This window comes from Pseudophryne corroboree, chromosome 1 (assembly GCF_028390025.1).
Source record: "Pseudophryne corroboree isolate aPseCor3 chromosome 1, aPseCor3.hap2, whole genome shotgun sequence".
NCBI lineage: Eukaryota > Metazoa > Chordata > Amphibia > Anura > Myobatrachidae > Pseudophryne > Pseudophryne corroboree.
In genome coordinates this window covers 168,353,475-168,375,944 of record NC_086444.1, presented here as the reverse complement: position 1 = coordinate 168,375,944, position 22,470 = coordinate 168,353,475, and the positions used below count along the sequence as shown (strand labels likewise).

Here is a 22,470-nt window from a genome sequence, read left to right as displayed (position 1 = left end):
TGTGCATCAATGCACAAGAGTCTTGGGAAAAATGGTGGCTTCTTACGAAGCGATTCCATTCGGCAGATTCCACGCACGAACTTTTCAGTGGGATCTGCTGGACAAATGGTCCGGATCGCATCTGCAGATGCATCAGCGGATAACTTTGTCTCCACGGACAAGGGTGTCTCTTCTGTGGTGGTTGCAGAGTGCTCATCTGTTAGAGGGCCGCAGATTCGGCATACAGGACTGGGTCCTGGTGACCACGGATGCCAGTCTGAGAGGCTGGGGAGCGGTCACACAGGGAAGAAACTTCCAGGGAGTGTGGTCAAGCCTGGAGATGTCTCTTCACATAAATATACTGGAGCTAAGAGCGATTTACAATGCTCTAAGCCTGGCAAAACCCCTGCTTCAGGGTCAGCCGGTGTTGATCCAGTCGGACAACATCACGGCAGTCGCCCACGTAAACAGACAGGGCGGCACAAGAAGCAGGAGGGCAATGGCAGAAGCTGCAAGGATTCTTCGCTGGGCGGAAGATCATGTGATAGCACTGTCAGCAGTGTTCATTCCGGGAGTGGACAACTGGGAAGCGGACTTCCTCAGCAGACACGATCTACACCCGGGAGAGTGGGGACTTCATCCAGAAGTCTTCCACATGATTGTGAACCGTTGGGAAAAACCAAAGGTGGATATGATGGCGTCCCGCCTCAACAAAAAACTGGACAGGTATTGCGCCAGGTCAAGAGACCCTCAGGCAATAGCTGTGGACGCTCTGGTAACACCGTGGGTGTTCCAGTCAGTGTATGTGTTTCCTCCTCTGCCTCTCATACCAAAAGTACTGAGAATTATACGGCAAAGGGGAGTAAGAACGATACTCGTGGCTCCGGATTGGCCAAGAAGAACTTGGTACCCGGAACTTCAGGAGATGCTCACGGAAGATCCGTGGCCTCTACCTCTAAGACGGGACCTGCTTCAGCAGGGACCGTGTCTATTCCAAGACTTACCGCGGCTGCGTTTGACGGCATGGCGGTTGAACGCCGAATTCTAAGGGAAAAAGGCATTCCGGAAGAGGTCATCCCTACCCTGGTAAAAGCCAGGAAGGAGGTGACTGCACAACATTATCACCGCATTTGGAGAAAATATGTTGCGTGGTGTGAGGCCAGGAAGGCCCCGACGGAGGAATTTCAACTGGGTCGATTCCTACATTTCCTGCAAGCAGGATTGTCTATGGGCCTCAAATTAGGGTCCATTAAGGTTCAAATTTCGGCCCTGTCGATTTTCTTCCAGAAAGAATTGGCTTCAGTTCCTGAAGTCCAGACTTTTGTAAAAGGAGTACTACATATACAGCCCCCGGTTGTGCCCCCAGTGGCTCCGTGGGATCTTAATGTAGTTTTGGATTTTCTCAAATCCCATTGGTTTGAGCCACTCAAATCGGTGGATTTGAAATATCTTACATGGAAAGTAACCATGCTACTGGCCCTGGCTTCAGCCAGGAGAGTGTCAGAATTGGCGGCTTTATCGTATAAAAGCCCATATCTGATTTTCCATTCGGACAGGGCAGAACTGCGGACGCGTCCTCAGTTTCTGCCTAAGGTGGTTTCAGCGTTTCACCTGAACCAGCCTATTGTGGTGCCTGCGGCTACTAGCGATTTGGAGGATTCCAAGTTGCTGGACGTTGTCAGGGCATTGAAAATATATATTTCAAGGACGGCTGGAGTCAGAAAATCTGACTCGCTGTTTATACTGTATGCACCCAACAAGCTGGGTGCTCCTGCTTCTAAGCAGACGATTGCTCGTTGGATTTGTAGCACAATTCAACTTGCACATTCTGTGGCAGGCCTGCCACAGCCTAAATCTATCAAGGCCCATTCCACAAGGAAGGTGGGCTCATCTTGGGCGGCTGCCCGAGGGGTCTCGGCATTACAACTCTGCCGAGCAGCTACGTGGTCGGGGGAGAACACGTTTGTAAAATTCTACAAATTTGATACCCTGGCTAAAGAGGACCTGGAGTTCTCTCATTCGGTGCTGCAGAGTCATCCGCACTCTCCCGCCCGTTTGGGAGCTTTGGTATAATCCCCATGGTCCTGACGGAGTCCCAGCATCCACTAGGACGTCAGAGAAAATAAGATTTTACTTACCGATAAATCTATTTCTCGTAGTCCGTAGTGGATGCTGGGCGCCCATCCCAAGTGCGGATTGTCTGCAATACTTGTACATAGTTATTGTTACAAAAAAATCGGGTTGTTATTGTTGTGAGCCGTCTGTTCAGAGGCTCCTACGTTTGTCATACTGTTAACTGGGTTCAGATCACAGGTTGTACGGTGTGATTGGTGTGGCTGGTATGAGTCTTACCCGGGATTCAAAATCCTTCCTTATTGTGTACGCTCGTCCGGGCACAGTATCCTAACTGAGGCTTGGAGGAGGGTCATAGGGGGAGGAGCCAGTGCACACCACCTAGTCCTAAAGCTTTTATTTTTGTGCCCTGTCTCCTGCGGAGCCGCTAATCCCCATGGTCCTGACGGAGTCCCAGCATCCACTACGGACTACGAGAAATAGATTTATCGGTAAGTAAAATCTTATTTTCTCCCCTCTGGGACCCCGCCGGCTAGCGTTCCTATCCTGGGCCGTCTACCCTGTCCTTTCGGTCTAACAGATTTAGATCTAGGGCCAGAGGTGCTTCCAACGCGACTAGAGGTACCAGAGGTAAGACAAGAAAACCAGCGATCGCCATTTCTCAGTAGAGCACCAGTACAGCTTCCACTAAGGCCTCAGCATGACTGTGCCCACCCCGAGGGGATCTTGAGGTGGGGGCTCGACTGCGACACTTCAGCTGCGTCTGGGAAAGTTCCTGCCAGGATACCTGGGTCAAGGACCTCATTTCTCGGGGGTACAAGCTGGAGTTCGACAGTGCTCCTCCCCAACGATATTTCAAATCAAGCTTTCCAGCTTTGGAGGACACGCGTGTTATGCTGAAACAGGCCTTCCTAAAATTGGTACAAACCCAAGTCATTGTTCCAGTGCCACTATAACAACAGGGACAGGGTTACTACTCCAACCTGTTTGTTGTGCCGAAACCGGACGGTTCGATAAGGCCCATATTGAATCTAAAATCCTTGAACCCTTATCTAAAGGTTTTCAAGTTCAAGATGGAATCTTTGCAAGCATTGATTGCGGGCCTGGAAGAACGGGAGTTCATGGTATCCCTGGATATAAAAGACTCCTTTCTCCATATCCTGATTTGGCCACCTGATCAGGCCTACCTGAGGTTTGCCCTGCTGAACGATCACTACCAATTCCAGGCGCTACCCTTCGGCCTGTCCATGGCTCCAAGGGTGTTCACAAAGGTGATGGTGGAGATGATGTTACAGCTCAGTGTCCACGGAATCTATGTTGTCCCTTACCTGGACGATCTTCTGATAAAAGCAAGGTCCAGGGAGCTTTTATTGCTTCATATAGACCACACTATCCAGCTTCTGTCACACCAGAGGTGGATCCTCAATTTGCAGAAGTCCCACCTGGAGCCAACTCATAGGCTCCTGCTCCTGGTAATGTTGCTGGATACGGTGGCCCAACGGGTGTCTCTCCCAGAGGACAAGGTGAGAACACTTCAGGAGATGGTCCGCATGGTTCTCCGGCTTACTCGGGTATCTATCAATCTTTGCATCAGATTGTTGGGAAAAATGGTTGCCTTGTACGAGGCGATCCAGTATGGAAGGTTCCATGCCAGGACTTTTCAACTGGACCTCCTGAGCAAGTGGTCCGGATCACATCTTCAGATGCACCGGATGATACGACTGTCGCCTCAGGCCAGGATTTCTCTCCTGTGGCGGCTGCAGTCCTCCGACCTACTGGAAGGCCGAATTTTCGGGATTCAGGATTGGATACTCTTCAGGATGGATGCTAGTCTGCGAGGATGTGGAACGGTCTTCCAGGGGGCTCAGTTCCAGGGCAGGTGGTCAGCCCACGAAGCCCTCCTTCCGATCAACATTCTGGAACTTCAGGCAGTCTACAATGCTCTGCTTCAGGCCTCTCCTCTGCTCAAGGATCACGCGATCCAGGTACAGTCTGACCACGCTGATGTTGGTAGAAGACAAGTACCTCAAGGGGAAGATGGAAATGTTACTGGCCCTGGCTTCTGCTAGACGTGTCTCAGAATTGGGGGCCTTATTGCGTAAAAGCCCTTACTTGGTCTTCAATGAGGACATAGCAGAGCTCAGGACTAGGCAGCAGTTCCTGCCAAAGGTTGTCTCTGCGTTCCACTTGAATCAACCTATTGTGGTTCTGTCAAGTTCTGGCACTTCTGCTCCTCCGGAGTCCTTATATGCTGAGCGAGCCTTAAAGATCTACGTCAAGAGGACGGCTCGATTCAGAAAGACTGATTCCTTGTTCATGCTCGATGATGCGCAGAAAAAGGGTTGTCCTACTTCAAAGTAGTCCATTGCTCGTTGGCTTAGACTTACTATCCAACAGGCCTATGTGTTGGCAGCCTTACGGGTTCTTAGGGGCCTCAAGGCCCACTCTACAAAATCAGTGGGCTCTTCCTGGGCGGCTGCCCGTGGAGTCTCGGCCTTGCAATTGTGCCATGCTGCTACCTGGTCGGGGAAGAACACTTTTGTAGCGTTCTACAAGTTTGATACCTTGGCCAAAGAGGATACCCAGTTTGGACAGGCAGTACTGCAGAGGTCTCCACACGTTCCCACAGTATTAAGTCTCCCCAGTATCCCTTATGGATGCTAGAGAAAATAGGATTTTAATTACCTACCGGTAAATCCTTTTCTCGTTGTCCATAAGGGATATTGGGCGCCTGCCTCAGTGAGTTGACTTTTCTGCAGGTTCTCTTTTATGTGGTTACCTGTTCAGCTGTTGCTGTTTTGTTACTAGCGTTAGTGGTGTGCTGGTGTGTAAATCTCACCACTCGTTGTTTGTTCCTTCTCTCAAGTATGTTCTTTCTCCTATAACTGCCTGTGGGAGGGGGCATAGAGGGGAGGAGCCAGCATTTAAAGTGCACCTGCTCCTTTGGACCCCGTCTATGCCCATCGTACGAAGTCTCGCCAATATCCCTTATGGACTACGAGAAAAGGATTTACCGGTAGGTAATTAAAATACTATTTTTACATTTAGGTCGTGTCAAAACTAATTATCCAAGTTTAAAATGAGTGTTTGTAGCAAATAACATCAGTGCCCATAATAATCAAAGTAAGGGCAAAATTCATATGTCTGTCTCCGCTGCCGCCCACTATGGCGCCCGCAACATCAGCATTTTAGTTCACTACCCCCGGCGATAAGTGATCCGTTTGGGTGCACAAACAGGACTTTTCGCGTTGCGCCCGATAGTTGCGTAAAGCGGCTAAACCCGACTGCTATGGAACGATCAGCACGAAAATGAGGGACATTTGTTTATCGCCCCCTGTGATCTCCCGTCACTATAGATGGAAGATACGGGGCGATAACATTTGAATATCGCCCTAGAAGTGATGGATCTCTGTCTACACACACGTGGGCCAGTTAGACATAGATCCGTAAGGCCAAGGATCAAGCTTAAAAAAGTATTTTCTTTCAGAATTATACCAAGGCTTGCTCCTATATCATACTAGAAAGTGTTAAAAGGCAATCTGTTGTATGATGCTTGCAGCTCTGTTGAACTGCTACCAGTTTGTCTCCTTTTGTGTGTTTGTTTAAGACCATGGATTAAAATTGTTTGTTTTTTTGTTTTTTAAACAGTTTTCTTTCTCCAAGAAGAAAGAAATACATTTTTTAGCTCTCCGTCCAAACATCTGGAAGGCAAGAGGCCAAAATTAAATAAATCATAATATCATACTGCTTTCAGGATTAGGCAACAAATAACAGTATGAAGAAGAAAAAAATAATAGCAAAATATAAAGAAAAAACACAACCATGAATTCTGAGTATTTCTCACATGCTTCACACTTTCCGTTAAGCAAGCAGTGCATCTTAATTGCAACTAATAGCAATATATGCTATAACGGTGCATTTAACAAAGTATTATTTTTTTTTTTTATAATTATTATTCAGATTGTAAAACAATTGATTGGCCTGGATTACAATACATTTTACATTCATCCTATGGAGACAAACTGGGGTATAAAGTTCAGAGGTAGGAGATTGGTTACTTTTACATTTACTGACAAAACCACCTCTTCTATACCCCTGGTAGCTGCCGGGGAACTTCAGCGCACTTTTCTTGTGGCTTATTTTGGCAGCCTCTTTAGTTTAAAAGTATGTTTTGTTGTACTTTCATTTTCTTTGGGCCAGCATTGCGCCACAGCTGTGGATGCCTGGAGCAAACTGGAAGCGCCACGATAAGCATCTTCTTCTGCCTGCCTGGTCACTACAGCCTCATGTAAACTGCGGTACTGAGTTTTCTGTATTCTAGTCTATCTCTGACTTGTGTGTTTTGTTGCTCAACATCCTCCTAGATTGTGAAACTGCAGCTGTCCTTGCATGCCTTCTCAATTTGTCTATGTCTGGGAAGGTGATGACAAGGGGCAAAGGACTTGGTCAGATTTGTCAGAAATGTCAGTTGGAAGATCAGCGGTCCCTTGCAAGTGCATCTGGTGAGATGGTGGAGTCCATGTTTGGCCAGACTCTGGCCCAGATATTACGACAATTATGAAGCAAGCCAGGCAGGGACCCTACCTCCTTGAGCCATCTCCGATGAACCGGTCTCCTACATTTCAGTGCCTGGCAAGACAAGCTAGTCTAAGGGGTGACACCCACCACCACATCTAGACCGTGGAAGAAGTACTTTTTCTGGAGTCTCCAGGATCTTGAATAAACTGTGTTGCAGGGCTCTGACCCTTACTTTTTTTTTTTTTCTCTTGGGTGTGCTGATTTGCTTCTTGGAATAGAATATTTATTTTTCTCTGAATTGGGGACACAGGCTGTACGCTGGGTATAGGCTATGAGTAGGAGTCTGGTCACCAGTTATCTTATTCCCAGCAGCACCGGCTTCTTCTGCTCTAAATCCACCCCTAGCCACCATCAGTCAGTTTCGTTTGGTGTCTGCAGAATCGGGCATTGCTTTATGGGACTGCTTTTAAGCAGCCTCTGCTTTTCTTTGTTTCATTTTTCTTTATTTTTATTTTTTGAATGAGCAGCCTTAGGTGTCCTACAGGACGCCCAAACTGCTGTTCCACTAGCCACCAACGCCGGTGTCTGCAGTGTTTGCGACTGGGTCAGAATTTTCGGGCCCCTCAGCACACATTGGCAGCCACAGCAGGACGCTACAGAGTGGGAGTCGCGTTGTAGCGGCAGTCACCACCAGAGACAACCGGCGATGCTGACCATAGGCATCCAGGTCGCCTGCACGTCTGCTAGAGTACCAGGGCAGTTGGGTAACGGGGCACTACTAAATTTGGGCTTATGTCAAAGAGGGGAGATAGTCTCCTTCCTCACCTCTTGTCTCTTTCCCTCAGTACAGGCATCCTGCCACACTGTGACTCCTCCTCACTCTCCCATTCCTCAGAGATGCTGAGCATCCATTTTCCCCGGTGCCTGCTTCAGCTGGTCTCCGAAGAGTTGTATGGGCTCCTGGCCTCTCAGCGGTCAGGTTATACAAAAAAAGCTATCAATTGGGGTGCTTAGCAATTAATGCCCATTTTTGCCTGCATTGAATGTTTTCTGTTTGTGTATACCGAGTGTTTAGGAGTACTTTGTGTTTTTCCACTGTCTCCTTCTCGCTTAATTCTTTCTGTCTAGCACAGTGCTGTTCTTTCTGACCTATTACTGTCCAGATAGCAAATTGTATTTAGTGTTCTGGGATTCTCTATTGTTAGTGCTCCACTCACTACTTTATTTGTGGTGTGTTAAGAGACAGTGCAATGAATGTTAATTACACACCACTGTTGGCTTAACTTTTCGTGTGGGGACTTAGAATTCTGTTCCATTTATTCCAGGAGCAAAGTACCAGGGAGGTGGGTACTCCTGTGATGCGTAACTTCAGGAGTTGTACCACTGTGCTTTCTCCTCGGACTCGCGATTGTGAAGATTTGTGTCCGGTGTTTCACAATTATGCAGCAGGAGGTCTCATTGGCAGCTTTCAGTCAGTAACGGGCTTGGGCTGCCTCACTTTCACAGATAATGTTGCAGTTAGTTAAATAGATTGCAACCCCCGGACCCACTCCCTCTGCTAGTATTTTTACAGGGGCCCAGCCTGTCACCGTTGTTCCATCTCAGGGTGATCTGCAGCAGATAGCCACCATTCACCATGGATCCAGTCCTTAACACAGTCATTGCAGGCATAGGTGTCGGCATTTTTCCAACAGATGCTAGAGACTGCACTTCCAAGCGCTGGAGGAGGTGGGGCACTTCTAAGCCCTGGTCTGGTTATGATTCGGACTCTGAAGTTTCCTCAGACCACAAGGATAATGTGTCCATTACCTCAAATATTGAGATATCCTCTCTCCTGGAGGATTACCTACGTCAGGCAGTTGTGACGGCCTTCATTGAGTTTGTTAAATCCGTGCTTTTAATCAAGGATGCTGAAGAGGCCCCTAAGTCTTGTTCTTGGATGTTTAAACGTCAGAAAATACTTTCAGCAGAATTCTTCTTCTGTGCAACATTGTGAGCATCAACTCCCCCAGCCCCCCACCCCCCCCTCCCCGTTTGTCGCTCGAATTGCCTGCCCAGTTAAAAACACTACCCTCCCTATTCCTAACACAGCATCCCTTAAGGATTCGGCGGATAGCTAAGCTGAAAACTTCCCTCATGGTAATCATCTACTTGTGTGACTGAAGCCATCGGGGATTGGGCAGACGCCCTTGAAAATGGCCTCTGTTCTGGTACCTACAGGAACATGCTTTTGTCTCTAGTGGAGGCAGCCTCCTATCTCGGTGAGGCAGCAATAGAGACTGGTATCAGGGGCAAACGCAGGATCTAGCAAGTGGGGTTTCCGTGGGTGTGTGTATGTATGTGTAGTCAGGAGTGCCATTCATTATATATATATATATATATATATATATATATATATATATATATATATATATATATATATATATATCCCAAATGGGACTGGCACTCTCCTGGCTGGCGTGAGGGTACCCCGGTGCCTTCTGAGGTGAAGATGTAGCAATCCAGAAGAAAACAGCGGCACTCGAGGATTTAATGAAACAAGTAAACTGTATTCAAAAAAAGGGTTACAAGAGGCCTCTTGTAACCCTTTTTTTGAATACAGTTTACTTGTTTCATTAAATCCTCGAGTGCCGCTGTTTTCTTCTGGATTGATATATATATATATATATATATATATATATATATATATATATATATATATATATATATATATATATATATATATATATATATAAATATAAAATGTGTGTGTGTGAGTCCCGGACAATCTGCACTCCATCCATACATAAATAAATACCCAGCTGTCGGCTAGAATACAGTTCAGATATGCGGGTGGCAATCTCGGGACGTAATTTACAGCAAAATAAATCCAGTAGACGGCGGTGCTTACTCCAACGTTTCAGTTTATTTTCAAACCGTTTTCATACAAAAAAAAACAACCATACATGTTCTTACCTTTTATAGGATAACACCCAGTGATCTCTGACGTCATCGAGAGTGGCCGGCGTTTGCAGGCACAGCGGCATAGAGATCACTTGATGTTATCCTATAGAGGTAAGAACATGTATGGTTGTTTTTTTGTATCTTTGAAAACAGTTTGAAAATAGTAAGCACTGCCGTCTACTGGATCTATTTTGCTGCAGATTAAGTCTCGATACTGCCACTCTCATATCTGAACTGTGTGTGTGTGTGTGTGTGTGTGTGTGTGTGTATATGTTTATATATATATATATATATATATATATATATATATATATATATATATATATATAAAACACACACATATACATACACAAACATATATACATATATACATACATACATACAGTACATACACAAGCACAAACAAACCCACATACATACTGTACACACCATACAAATACACACAGAAACAAAGATTTAAAACTTACATACTGTATACAGTACACAGTGGGCTGGGAGCAGAGGGGCGGACGTGTGAGGACGGAAGGAGCCCCCGGCCCCCGTGACTGTTAGCAGAGAGCTGCATACTTAGCTCTCTGTGTTTGCTGCAGCTCCGCACCCGCGGTTGCGGCTATTTTGCTGAGACGGAGACACAGCTGTCTCCGTCTCAAAAAGAAAACTTGGCTCATCAGGGGGGGTTTCCAGGTACTCGGAAACCCCCCCTGCGTGCGCCACTGGGTATCCTAACCTCTAAGGTGACGTCTTCATCTGTGTCAGCTAGGCAAGCCCTCTGGCTTCGTTCCTGGTGTGCTGACACAGACTCTGAGAAGGCACTTGAGGCTTTTCCTTATTCAGGGCACATTCTCTCTGGTCCAGAATTGAACTTTGGTTCTTCGGGCTCTTCAGTTGTCACACTTTGTGCCCTTGGACACTGTTGACATGCGTTGGCTAATGTGGAATACTGTCTTCCTTCTTTCCATAGCTTTGGCCTGGTGCGTTGGACCTGAGCGCATTATCTTGTTGCTCTCCTTTTCTGTTTTTTTCCACTCAGACCAGGCCATTCTTCAGATACGATTGTGCTACCTCCCTAAGGTGGTTTCTCTCTTTCGTATCAACTAAGAGATTGTGGTCTCTGCCTTTCAAGCACCGGATTTTTCACCTGAGGCATATTTTGGATGTTTCTGTCCTGTGTGACTTTCTGAAATGGAGCTAACCTACTACTAGTCAGACTATGGCCAGATGGCTCCGTTTGACTATCTGCCAAGCTTATTCTGGGACCTTCCTGTCCCAGCCATGGTGACAGCTCATTCCACCAGGTAATTTGGTACTACTTGGTCAACTCAACCTTGTGCGCTTTGCAGCTTTGGGAAGCGACCACATGGTTCTCTGCCCATACGTTTCCTTTAAAACCTTCGCCTCTGCTGATGTGGCTTTTGGGAGAAGGGTTCTTGGCGCAGCTCAGGAGCATTCGCTCCCTTAGGGGAATAGCTTTGGGACGTCACAGCATGGAGCCAGTGTTCCCTATGGTGAGAAGAAATTTAGATTTTTGTTCTTTCCTGGTTAAATCCATAGGGGACAGAGGGCGCCTACACTGACGCACCTGGCTTGAGGCATTTTGCTCTGCTTTTGGTTCTCCTGTTCACATCTTCTTCTGTGTGTGTTTTGGACCTGATGTGTATTAGTCTTCTTTTTTCCTTCTCGCTCCTGCGTTGGGTTTGCTAACTTAACTGGCTGCCTGTGGCTTGGAGTGGGGTATAGGGAAACCTGGGCTGCTGGGGGGAAAAAATAACTATTTGGTGTCCAGACTCCTACTCACAGCCTATGAGAGCCTGTAGATTTCGAAGAAAATGTTTTAACCAGGTAAGAACATAAATCTCCTTTTAGTACCAAACAAACACTAGAGTTGCAGACTGCAAGATATTGGAGATTCTGAACAGATTGTATAAAATGAAACCAAGGAAAATGAAACAAAGTTTCTTTCCCACTGGTCTGCTCAGTTTAAAGAACTACTTAAGGAAGCATGAAATATGTACCCTATTCTGTCTCTAAACGCTGCTACCTTATGGGATAGCATGAAAAGGAAACTGAAGTCATTCTTTTACCGGATGATTTGTTGGTCAAGGTGAACTTTCATGGCGGCGTTTAAGCTCATGTCTTGAAGACTGCTCAGACCTTACTTTGATTTCTGCTGCGGGTTACACTGGGCTCCACAAGTCTGGACAATGGGGTGTAGAGTAGGATCTTGATCCGAGGCACCAACAGACTCAAAGTTTTGACTGTTCCCAGAATGCACAGTGCCGCCTCCTATATCACCCTGCCTCCAAGCACAGGAGCTCAGTTTGTCAGTTGGTGCTGCAGTAAGCAGGCACTTAACAGAGGGGCTGCTCCAAGCAGCACTGAGAAAAGCTTTTTATGAGGTAAAAAGTGAAGACTTCATGGGCAGCAGCGGTGGTAAATGTTTAGTGACATTCACTGCTGCAGCTCCAGCTCTCCCCAGCGGCGCTGTACACTCCCGAGCCCAGGTTGCCGGGTACCTACAGCGGAGGCTCCGGTTTTCTTCATGTTAGACACACACGGCTGGGGCTCTCCAGGATCGCTTGGCCGCGCTTCGGGAGGTGGTAAGTGGGTCCCGCTCGCGGGACCCGGTCTTTATCGCGATCCGGCACTGTCAGTGGGAGGCGGGCCGCGTGCGCTGGTGGTGGACACTGTGATCCCACTAGATCACCAGGGCATGGGCGCAGGTCGGGGGTTCTCTCTAAGCCACTTATTATATCGCCCACAGTACCCGGTGGTTTTGCCAGCAAGGGGGATAAGGCTTAGACCTGAAGCCCCACCCCCAGCCACAGGGCGCCATTTCCCGGAAATGTTCCCGCCCTGGAGCTGCATATCTGTCTTTTTCTCAATCCCAGTCAGTGTCTGCGGCGCCATTATCCTTCAGCTCACTGTTCCTGGGACTGCTTGGGCAAATCCTCCTATGTAAAGCCGCCTGGTTGTCAGCGCTGTGCCTTTACATGACACTTAAGTTTTCTATCTGCCTTTTTAGACAGTGATAGTTAAGAAAGAGTGCACTTAGTCAGGGTTTTATAGTGCAATTACCCTGTGACATACATCCAGTTTCTTACTGTGTACTGTTATATCTACTGTTGTATAGCTGTGTAAGCTAGTCCAGTGCAGTATTATTGTCTGTAATAACCTCTGCATTGTACAAACTGTGACCTTCTGTGTGTGCATTTGATAGCTGAGTGTTGTCCATCTCGTGTCTTTCACTCAACTTGCTATCCCTATATTCTATAACCTGAGGGGGCTTGGTGCGTCAGGTGTTATCTAATATAGGATTTTCACAAAGATATACTGTATTACGTATTTTTCTCTGTGATTTGGTCTTCATATCTCCTTTATCTCTGCTAGTGCTGACTACATTGCGCAAGGGTTTGGGTTTGGGATATTGTGCTGCTGATAATTGTACTGTGTTACCTCATACTACAAGTTATATCATGTCTGCTTCTGAGGGTAATGGTTCTGGGGCGGAACACACTGCTGGTGTTGCTGAAGACACAGGCACATATGAGAGGAATATAACAGCTGTGGGCTCTGGTTCTGGGAGCTCCTTGCCCCCCAGTGGGACTGTGGCAACGGAGGCACTTACTGACCCACCGTGGGCCGCTTTTTCCACGCTTCTGCATACGTTAGTTCATAAACTAACACCCCCTATGGGACCCCCAATGCCGGCACAACCATATGTGGGCCCTGCAGCTAACCCGCCGTGGGCGGACGATTTATCTGCTCAATTAAAGAAGTTGAACTAGTCCTTGACTACTAAAAAGTCTGACCAACACTCGCCTAAGTCCAAGAGGTCCTTTAAGCGAGCGCTCGTCTCCTCACAATCCACTGCTGTCACTGACACCTCGTCTGATGAGGACGGCACTTACACTGACCCCACAGGTTCTGACTCAGATACGGCTGATGGGGAGGGTAGTTTACATGTGGATGTTCCTGACCTTTTGGAGGCTATTAAGTTAATTCTGCAAATTACGGATGATCCCGAGCCATCCGTGCTTCCTAAGAAACCAGATAGGTTCAAGCGTCAGAAGGTGGCTAAACAGGTTGTACCTCACTCAGATCACCTAGTGGATATACGTCAGGAACCCTGGGAAAACCCTGGTACGAAGTTTGTGCCTCAAAAGAAGATGCTGGCTCGCTATCCCCTCGCGCCAGATCTGTCTAAGAATTGGGAAACACCTCCTCCAGTGGACTCGCATGTGGCTAGGATGGTGGTTTCCTTAGCTCTACCTGTCACTACCGTCACGTCTCTGAAAGAGCCTACGGATAAACGTGTGGAGTGTTGTCTAAAAGCGATTTACACCCTCACGGGTGCTGCACAAAGGCCTACTATTGCAGCTTCATGGGCTGCTGAGGCTATTGAAGCATGGGCCTTGGAGTTAGAAGCTGAAATCTCCTCTGACCATGCTAGACAATGCTTGTCATATTGTCACAGCTTCTCGATATATTAAAGAGGCGGCTTCTGATGCCGGTATCCTGGCAGCCAAGGCCTTTACTACGTCAGTCCTGGCTCGCCGGATTTTGTGGCCGAGATCCTGGTCTGTGGATCTGGACTCTAGAAAAACCCTGGAGGTACTCCCTTTCAAGGGAGATTTTCTGTTTGGGGAGGACTTAAATAAGATAGTGGCTGACTTGGCTACTGCCAAAACTGCCTGTCTACCTAATACCGCTCCTTCTGTGTCGAAGGCTAAAGGTACGTCCTTTCTACCCTTTCATCCTTCAGGTAAAGCAAAAGGTCAGGCGTACCATAAGCAGGCCCACACTTCCAAACCTGGTAAGCCGAAGCCCAAAAGAGCCTGGGCTGCCCGTCAGCCAGCTGCCAAGACCGATAAGCCTGCCGCATGACTGGGGGATCCCAGGGTGGGAGGCCGGCTTCTAGGGTATACCCAGGAATGGTTGAAGACCACTTCAGATGCCTGGGTACAGGAAGTCGTCACTCGAGGTTACGCCATTGCCTTCAAAAACCGACCCCCTCATCAATTTTGCCAGACGTCCCTTTGGACCGGACAAAGGCAAAAACTCTACACTCGGTGGTACAGACCCTCCTGGATACAGGAGTCGTAGTACAGGTGCCTCTTGCTCAGAGGGGCCGGGGGTACTGTTCTCTGCTGTTTCTAGTCCCGAAACCGAATGGGTCCTCCCGGCCCATTCTCAACCTCAAGGCATTGAACAGGTTTGTAAAGATTTCCAAGTTCCGTATGGAAACCCTTCGCTCTATAGTTCTGGCATTGGAACCTGGGGACTACATGGTCTCCTTGGACATAACAGGATGCTTACCTGCATATTCCTATAGCAGTGTCACATCAACAATACCTGAGGTTTGCTATTGGCAACATCCATTACCAGTTTCGGGCGTTACCATTTTGGTTTAACAACGGCTACGCGAGTCTTCACCAAAGTTATGGCAGTGATGACGGTGGTACTCTGCTGTCAAGGGGTCAGGATACTGCCGTATCTGGACGACTTGTTAATTCTGGCAAATTCCCCAGATCTTCTCCTGTGTCATCTGGATATGACAGTCCGGTTTCTAAAAGCCCACGGGTGGCTCATCAACTGGAAGAAATCCTCCCTGGTCCCTGCTCAGAGCATGGTGCACCTGGGAGCGCTGTTAGACACTCACAACCAGAGGTTGTTCTTGTCTCAGGAGAAAGTCCTGAAGCTTCAGGACAGGATTCGTTGCATCCTTTCTCGTCCGCAAGTATAGATACATTCGGCTATGCAGGTGCTGGGCCTCATGGTGTCAGCATTCGACATGGTGGAGTTTGCTCAATTCCATTCTCGCCCCCTCCAGAAGCTGATTCTAGCCAAGTGGGACGGCCTGCCTCACCGGATCAGGTCTCACATGATCTCACTGACTCCGGAGGTCCGTCTGTCGCTGCTCTGGTGGCTCCAGGACCAACAATTGTGCAGGGGCCGTCCCTTCTGGATATCCAACTGGGTCCTGTTGACGACAGATGCCAGTTTAAGAGGTTGGGGCGCGGTGCTGGAGCAGCACTCCTTACAGGGTCGGTGGACCAAGGAGGAATCTCTCCTCTCAATCAACATTATGGAGTTGCGGGCGGTCTTCAATGCGTTTAACCTGGCCCAGCATTTAATTCAGAACCGTCCTGTTCAAGTACAGTCGGACAACACCACCACAGTGTCTTACATAAATCATCAAGGCGGCACTCGAAGCCGTTTGGCAATGAAGGAAGCCTCACGGATTCTACAGTGGGCAGAACGCCATCTACCGGCAATATTTATTCCGGGAGTCCTGAATTGGGAAGCGGACTTTCTCAGTCATCAGGACGTGCATGCCGGCGAGTGGGGCCTCCATCCAGAAGTGTTTCAACTCCTCGTGGAAAGGTGGGGTCTTCCAGATGTGGATCTGATGGCGTCTCGACACAATCACAAGTTACCGGTTTTCGGAGCAAGGACAAGGGACCCTCAAGCAGCATTCGTGGAGGTTTCGGCTGCCGTATGTGTACTTTCCGGTGTCACTTCTGCCCAGGGTAATTCGGAAGTTTAAGCAAGAAAAAGGAAATCTGTTTCTCATAGCTCCGGCGTGGCCCAGACGGCACTGGTTCTTAGACCTGCAAGGCCTATCGTCAAAGCGTCCACTTCTACTTCCACAACGCCCAGACCTCCTCGTTCAGGGCCCTTGTGTCTACCAGGACCTAGCTCGGCTATCTTTGACGGCGTGGCTCTTGAAGCTTCCGTCTTGAGGGCTAAGGGTTTTTCTGAAAGAGGTCATGAAAACTTTGTTGCGGGCCCGGAAACCGGCTTCTGCTCGGATTTACCATAGGGTCTGGCATTCATACTTTGTTTGGTGCGCATCTAACAATTATGACGCTTAAAAGTTTAGTACAGCCAAACTTTTGGCTTTTCTGCAGCTGGGCCTAGATTTAGGCCTGCATCTGGCCTCCCTCAAGGTTCATATTTCTGCCTTGTCGGTGTGGTTTCAGAGAAAAAAATGCGACTTTACTTGATGTTCATACTTTCACTCAGGGTGTGTTGCGTATCCACCCTCCCTGTGTCCCGCCTGTGGCTACATGGGACTTGTCGGTGGTTTTGGAGGCGTTGCAGGAGCCTCCATTTGAACCTCTTGGTACAGCTGACCTTAAGTGGCTTTCCCTTAAGGTGGTGTTCTTGCTGGCTATTGCCTCTGCTAGAAGAGTATCGGATCTGGGTGCCTTGTCTTGTAGTTCCCCATATCTGATTTTTCACCGCGACCGGGCGGTTCTTTGGACTCGTCCCGGATATTTACCTAAGGTGGTTTCTTCGTTCCACCTTAATCAGGAGATTGTGGTTCCAGCCTTTGTCTCTCCTGATTTGTCTCCCAAAGAGCGGTCTTTGGATGTGGTACGGGCTCTCCTAATCTATGTGAAGAGAACTGCTTCTATTCGAAATCTGATTCTCTTTGTTTTGTTTGGATTTCACAAACGTGGCTGGCCTGCTCACAAGCAGACCCTGGCCAGATGGATTAGAATGGTGATTGCACATGCTTATGTGAAGGCTGGTCTGTCAGCTCCTGCTCACATTACGGCCCATTCTACTCGGTCTGTTGGACTTTCTTGGGCGGCCCACCGCGGTGCGACCTTTGATTAATTGTGCAAGGCGGCTACGTGGTCCTCCGTTCATAAGGTTCTATGCCTTCGATACTGCCGCTTCCCAGGATACTTCCTTTGGACGCCGGGTTCTTGTGCCCGCTACAGTGCGTCCCCTCCCATAAGGAACTTCTTTAGGACATCCCCATTGTCCAGACTTGTGGAGCCCAGTGTACCCCGCAGCAGAAAACGAGTTTTATGGTAAGAACTTACCTTTGTTAAAACTCTTTCTGCGAGGTACACTGGGCTCCACAAGGCGCCCACCCTGACGCACTTAGCTTCTTTGGGTTGATATGGCATTAGCCGCTGACACTTCTCTTGTCGTGAGAGTGTGGTGTATGTGGCTACTAACCGTTGTCGTCTCTCTTCCTGCTACTGCATTGGGCTGGTTAACTAAAACTGAGCTCCTGTGCTGGGAGGCGGGGTGATATAGGAGGCTCTGTGCATTCTGGGAACAGTCAAAGCTTTGAGTCTGTTGGTGCCTCGGATCAAGATCCTGCTCTACACCCCATTGTCCAGACTTGTGGAGCCCAGTGTACCTCGCAGAAAGAGTTTTAACAAAGGTAAGTTCTTACCATAAAACTCGTTTTTCTGTTTGAAGAAATACAACCTGGAAGCTTCCCAACATAAGAGATCCCTGGATTTTCTCTACAGCAGAGGGCACTCTACCCATGTCTAATAAATGTTGCCCATTAAAGGGTTTTTGGGACAGACCATACTACAGATTTGGAAGCTTAAATAGGACAAAAATGACGGGTCGTTTGAAATGTTCATAAACGTGGTTGACCAGTTTCAAAATAGACCATTGCCTTGTTAATTAATTTGGTACTCAGTTCATCAGGGAACTGATTGCACATTTTTACAGAATTTTACAGATTCATTACAACTGCACCTGAAGATGCCAGTTATGGATTTAGCATACTGTGCACAGCTTATGTTCCTTTAGGGACAGCTGTGGAATAAATTAGAACATTAGATAATTTTTCTCTTTTACTACTCTGAAACGGAGATTTAATTTAGTATCTGAGGCAGTGGATGTCCTTTTACATTCTGTTAATTATCCTTGTTAGGCTGGCTGTTCTTGGTAGGCGACATTTGCTTTCTGCTTCATCCACTGAGTAACCCTTCTGCTTTCCCCCTTATTCTGTCCTTTATGACTTTGTAACCTACTGAAGATGCCAGGCGACCAAGCTCCTGCTATTAGACTCTATAACCAGCAAAGCACTCGGTGAAAAGGATTTAATGCAAGTACAATATCTATTTTTTCGCCAGTTACTTGCGCATCCGTTTTGAGAAATATTTGCACCTGATGCTAATTCACGCTGCTCCTTGATTTGAAGACCTGACGTGTAATCCTGTAGGAACTATTTTTATTTTGTTCTTATTTATTCTTGATTAAAGGATGATCTTTTTGCAGATGATTTGCCACCTGGTATCATACTTTTTTTAAACTAAACCTTGAGCATTTTTTGTTCCTGCCTAGAAGTAGCCGTTCTGTTGGCTAATCCAATATTCTTGCCAGTAAAGCCTTTCAATTAGAAACAAACATATTTTTTTTATGCCACAGGTCTCATGATCTTAGTAATTCGTAGCATGAATGTTGATGAAACCCTGAGAATGCTTAATCCTTGTAGGCAGGGGTTACACTGCAAATCGGAAGAAGCCATATCTTGGGCCAAAATTCTAATTTATTTTGTGTCGGTTATTGTGAACTGCAAGTTTTTATGTATTTTTCATTTCAAAATATAGCATTTGTAAAAGTGTCCTAATGTCTTGCGGTATCTTATAGGGAGCATTTGGAGCCCTTCAGAAAATCTGTGAAGACTCTGCGGAAATCTTAGACAGTGATGTTTTGGAAAGGCCTCTCAATGTTATGATTCCAAAGTTTCTGCAGTTCTTCAAACATAGTAGTCCAAAAATAAGGTACTAGTTTTCATAAGTATTATAAAATTTCTCTCTCTCTCTCTCTCTCTCTCTCTCTCTCTCTCTCTCTCTCTCTCTCTCTCTCTCTCTCTCTCTCTTTGTGTCTCTCATATTTTTTCTGAAATGTTCCTGGAGATCCTCACAATCTATGAATCATCTCGCTATCATGTCAACTGGCTAATTAGCAAACACAATTTTTGTAAAAAATTAAACGTTGTGAGGACATCATGGCACCAAAAAGTAGAATTCTATTATTCTACACATTAGAGGCTGAGCAGCTATGGAAGAACATAGCCTATGACTCATCTTGCTATCATGTTAATTAGCTACACACAGACCTTTCTATATCTATACTAATACAAAAATTGTATGTTTGTGATAAACCAATTTTGAACTGTTTTTCACTGAAATGTTCCTTGAGATCCCCACAGGGTGTGAATAATCTCTCTATCATGTCAGTTGGCTAATTAGCAAACAAAATATAAAAAAAAAAAAAACCGCTGTGAAGACATCTTGGCGCCAAAAAGTAGAATGCTATTAGGCTACAATGGTTATGAAATAACATAGCCTATGAATCATCTTGCTATCATGTTAACCTTGATATACGCATACTGTAGTTGACAGCACCCCCATATACCTAACAAGCATTGTCTGAAATACAGGGGAAAGGGGGTTTATTTAAGTGGTTGTGGGGTGACTGTTCCCCTACACCCACAATATAAGAATAAATGAGTGTGCAGATATTCAACTTCTGTTATGTTAATTGGCCATACACCCACCGCACACAAACACCACTCACACCTCTATCTATACTATTAATAAAATTGTATGTTCGAGATAAACAGAGTTTGAACGGTTTTTCACTGAAATGTTTCTTGAGCGCTCCGAGTAACACAGGCTATGAATCATCTCACCGATCATGTTAATTGGCTAATTAGCGAACAAAATTGTCAAAGCATCGAACAGTCTTTGTTGTGCTATAGAGCAGGTAATGCGGGTATCAGAGCCACACTTCGGTCATGGGGGTGGGGGGCAGAGGCACACATGGGTAATGGGACACATAATAAGGGGTCGCCCCTGTCGCGTATGAAAATTTTTATTTTATTCAACAGTGTGCAAAGGCACGTGCCGTTATGGAAGAGATGGGGGGTCTCCAGTCAGTGTAGTGGTTTGCAGTATGCTGAGGGAACTGACGGTGTTTACCAGTTGCCTGCAAGTCCCTGACTGCAGTGAGGCAGACTCGGGTGGGCATTGACCATCTTATGGCTTCTGGCTGGCTGCTCAGGGTACTGACCGAGGTAGCACCTGTGTTCTGTTTGTATTCATTTACATGATTAGATTGCTTTTTTTTTCTTAAATAGGTCACATGCTGTAGCCTGTGTAAATCAGTTCATCATTGGGAGAACGCAAGCTCTTATGCTGCACATTGATTCCTTTATTGAGGTAAGAACCTATGTGTTAAAGTCTGTCTTGGGATGAACATTTTCAATAACAAGCCATGCATTCATAGGAGGTGATTCAAATGTTCTGTGCACCCCCAGTGGTCATCTATTGGAGCAATTAGATTGTTGCTCAGATCAGATGCCCGATGGTAGTTTAGCAGCGCATAGCTGCTAAACACGTCTAAAGATCTTGATTAGGCACCTAAAGTCCTGGTTTTGGTGCCCAAACCACGAATACTTAACACACTTTTTTTTTTCACGCACTTTCGGCTTCGAGAAATATGTGGCTGCCACAGCTAATGGGAGTCTAATCAGAACAATAGTTGAATTGATCTGATAGACGCCCATTCGTATAGACACCTAGGGGCAAACAACATTTGAAACGCTTCCATTGATACTCACAGAAGTCTTTCAGTAGAAAACAGCCTTCACTGTATGGGAAAAAAAAACCTATGTCACCCTATTCTCGCTTTCCTTCATTCCCAACATTCAGTTTCTGTCCCAAACCAGTCACGTCCACCTCTGTAACATCGCCAGGTTGAGAGGCTGCGCAATCTTGACTCCACCCGTCCTAGAGGATGCTGAGGTCCACATTAGTACTATGGAGTATAGACGGGTCAACCAGGAGCCATTGGTACTTTAAGAGTTTGAGAGTGTGGGCTGGCTCCTCCCTGTATACCCCTCCTACCAGACTCAGTTTAGAAAATGTTCCCGGAGGAGCCGGTCACAGCTAGGGGATCGCTACAGAGCTTCTTTAGTAAAAGTTTGAGTTTATTATTTTACAGGGAGGCTGCTGGCAACAGCCTCCCTGCTTTGTGGGACTAAGGGAATTAAAGGGGGGGGGGGGGGTCCACCCTGCGGGGTCTGAGCCACTATCTCCGCTGACAGGACACTGAGGGGATCGATCGTTCCCCGCCACTGGGGATCGCTCACCCCCAGCAGCATGCCGCCACCCCCTTACAGAGCCAGAAGATTGGTGGCGAGTGAGTCACCGACCCCCCCTAGCAAGTGGGGGGCCGGTGTGAAGATGGCGGCAACAGGGTATGGAGCGCAGTACTAACTGTGCTCCGGGGCTCAGCGATACATAGTGCGGCGCTGTGAGGGGCGCCCTGAGCCAGTGCCTACACCCTACACTGATCACACAGCCTGTCGGGGTCCCGGGATCTCAGCCAGCATAATTCCTCAGGCCAGTATAATCCTGTGAAGAGCGGGAAGACAGCGCCATTTTGGGTGTCGGAGCTTCTCAGAGCGGACCCAGCAGTGTTCTGCGCCATTTTCCTGCCTGCTCAACGCTGTTGGTGAAGAGCAAGTCCCTCCAGAACAACTCCAGCTATCTCTCATGGTACCAGGGGGTTGTAGAAGAGGGGGGAGGCTGTATAGAGGCTGTGTGGCCTATTAAGGTGCACAGTCGGTGCTGGTTGGGATTGGCTCCAATCTCTGTCTCTCTCTTGCCGTTCTTGGGGGCGAAACTCTGTCTGCCCTCCCTTGTGTGTGTGTTGAGTGTCTGTGGTCTCCATTAAGCTATGTCCAGGGACTCTGCGTCATATGCTGCACAGGATATGTCCTCTCAGGATGATCCCAATCGATGTAATCAGGATTGCACTGTTTAAGCACAGATACCAACAAGGGAGCCTGAGTGGTTATCCTCTATCAAATCTATGATTTCTCAGATTTCTACTAGGGTTGCACAGAATGAGTCGCATCTCAGGCTTTACAGAACTCTATGGCAGTCTGGCCCAGTTCTGTTACCTCAGGGCCCCCTGCTGTATATTCCCAAAAACGTACTCTTGCACAAATTATGCAATATGCCACGGATACCGATTCTGACACTGCTCTGAGGACGGTGATGGGGACGTATTGAGGGGGGCAGCATCTCTTGCAAAAGGGGTGCAGTTGATGATGGAGGCCATTAGGAATGTGTTTAATATTACTGATACAACACCTGTGCAGGTTGAGGAGGCTTACTT

The 22,470-nt window shown here is 47.2% G+C and overlaps 1 protein-coding gene across 2 annotated transcripts in view; it reads left to right on the top strand.

Annotated features, from left to right (window-relative positions):
- TNPO1 (transportin 1) overlaps positions 1-22,470 on the top strand; it is a 280,036-nt gene that overhangs the window by 98,682 nt on the left and 158,884 nt on the right. For both annotated transcript variants that reach the window (XM_063963878.1, XM_063963879.1), the window contains exons 5-6: positions 18,928-19,061; positions 20,423-20,504. In XM_063963878.1, coding sequence (XP_063819948.1) covers positions 18,928-19,061; positions 20,423-20,504 — 216 coding nt within the window. The remainder of the gene's footprint in view (positions 1-18,927; positions 19,062-20,422; positions 20,505-22,470) is intronic.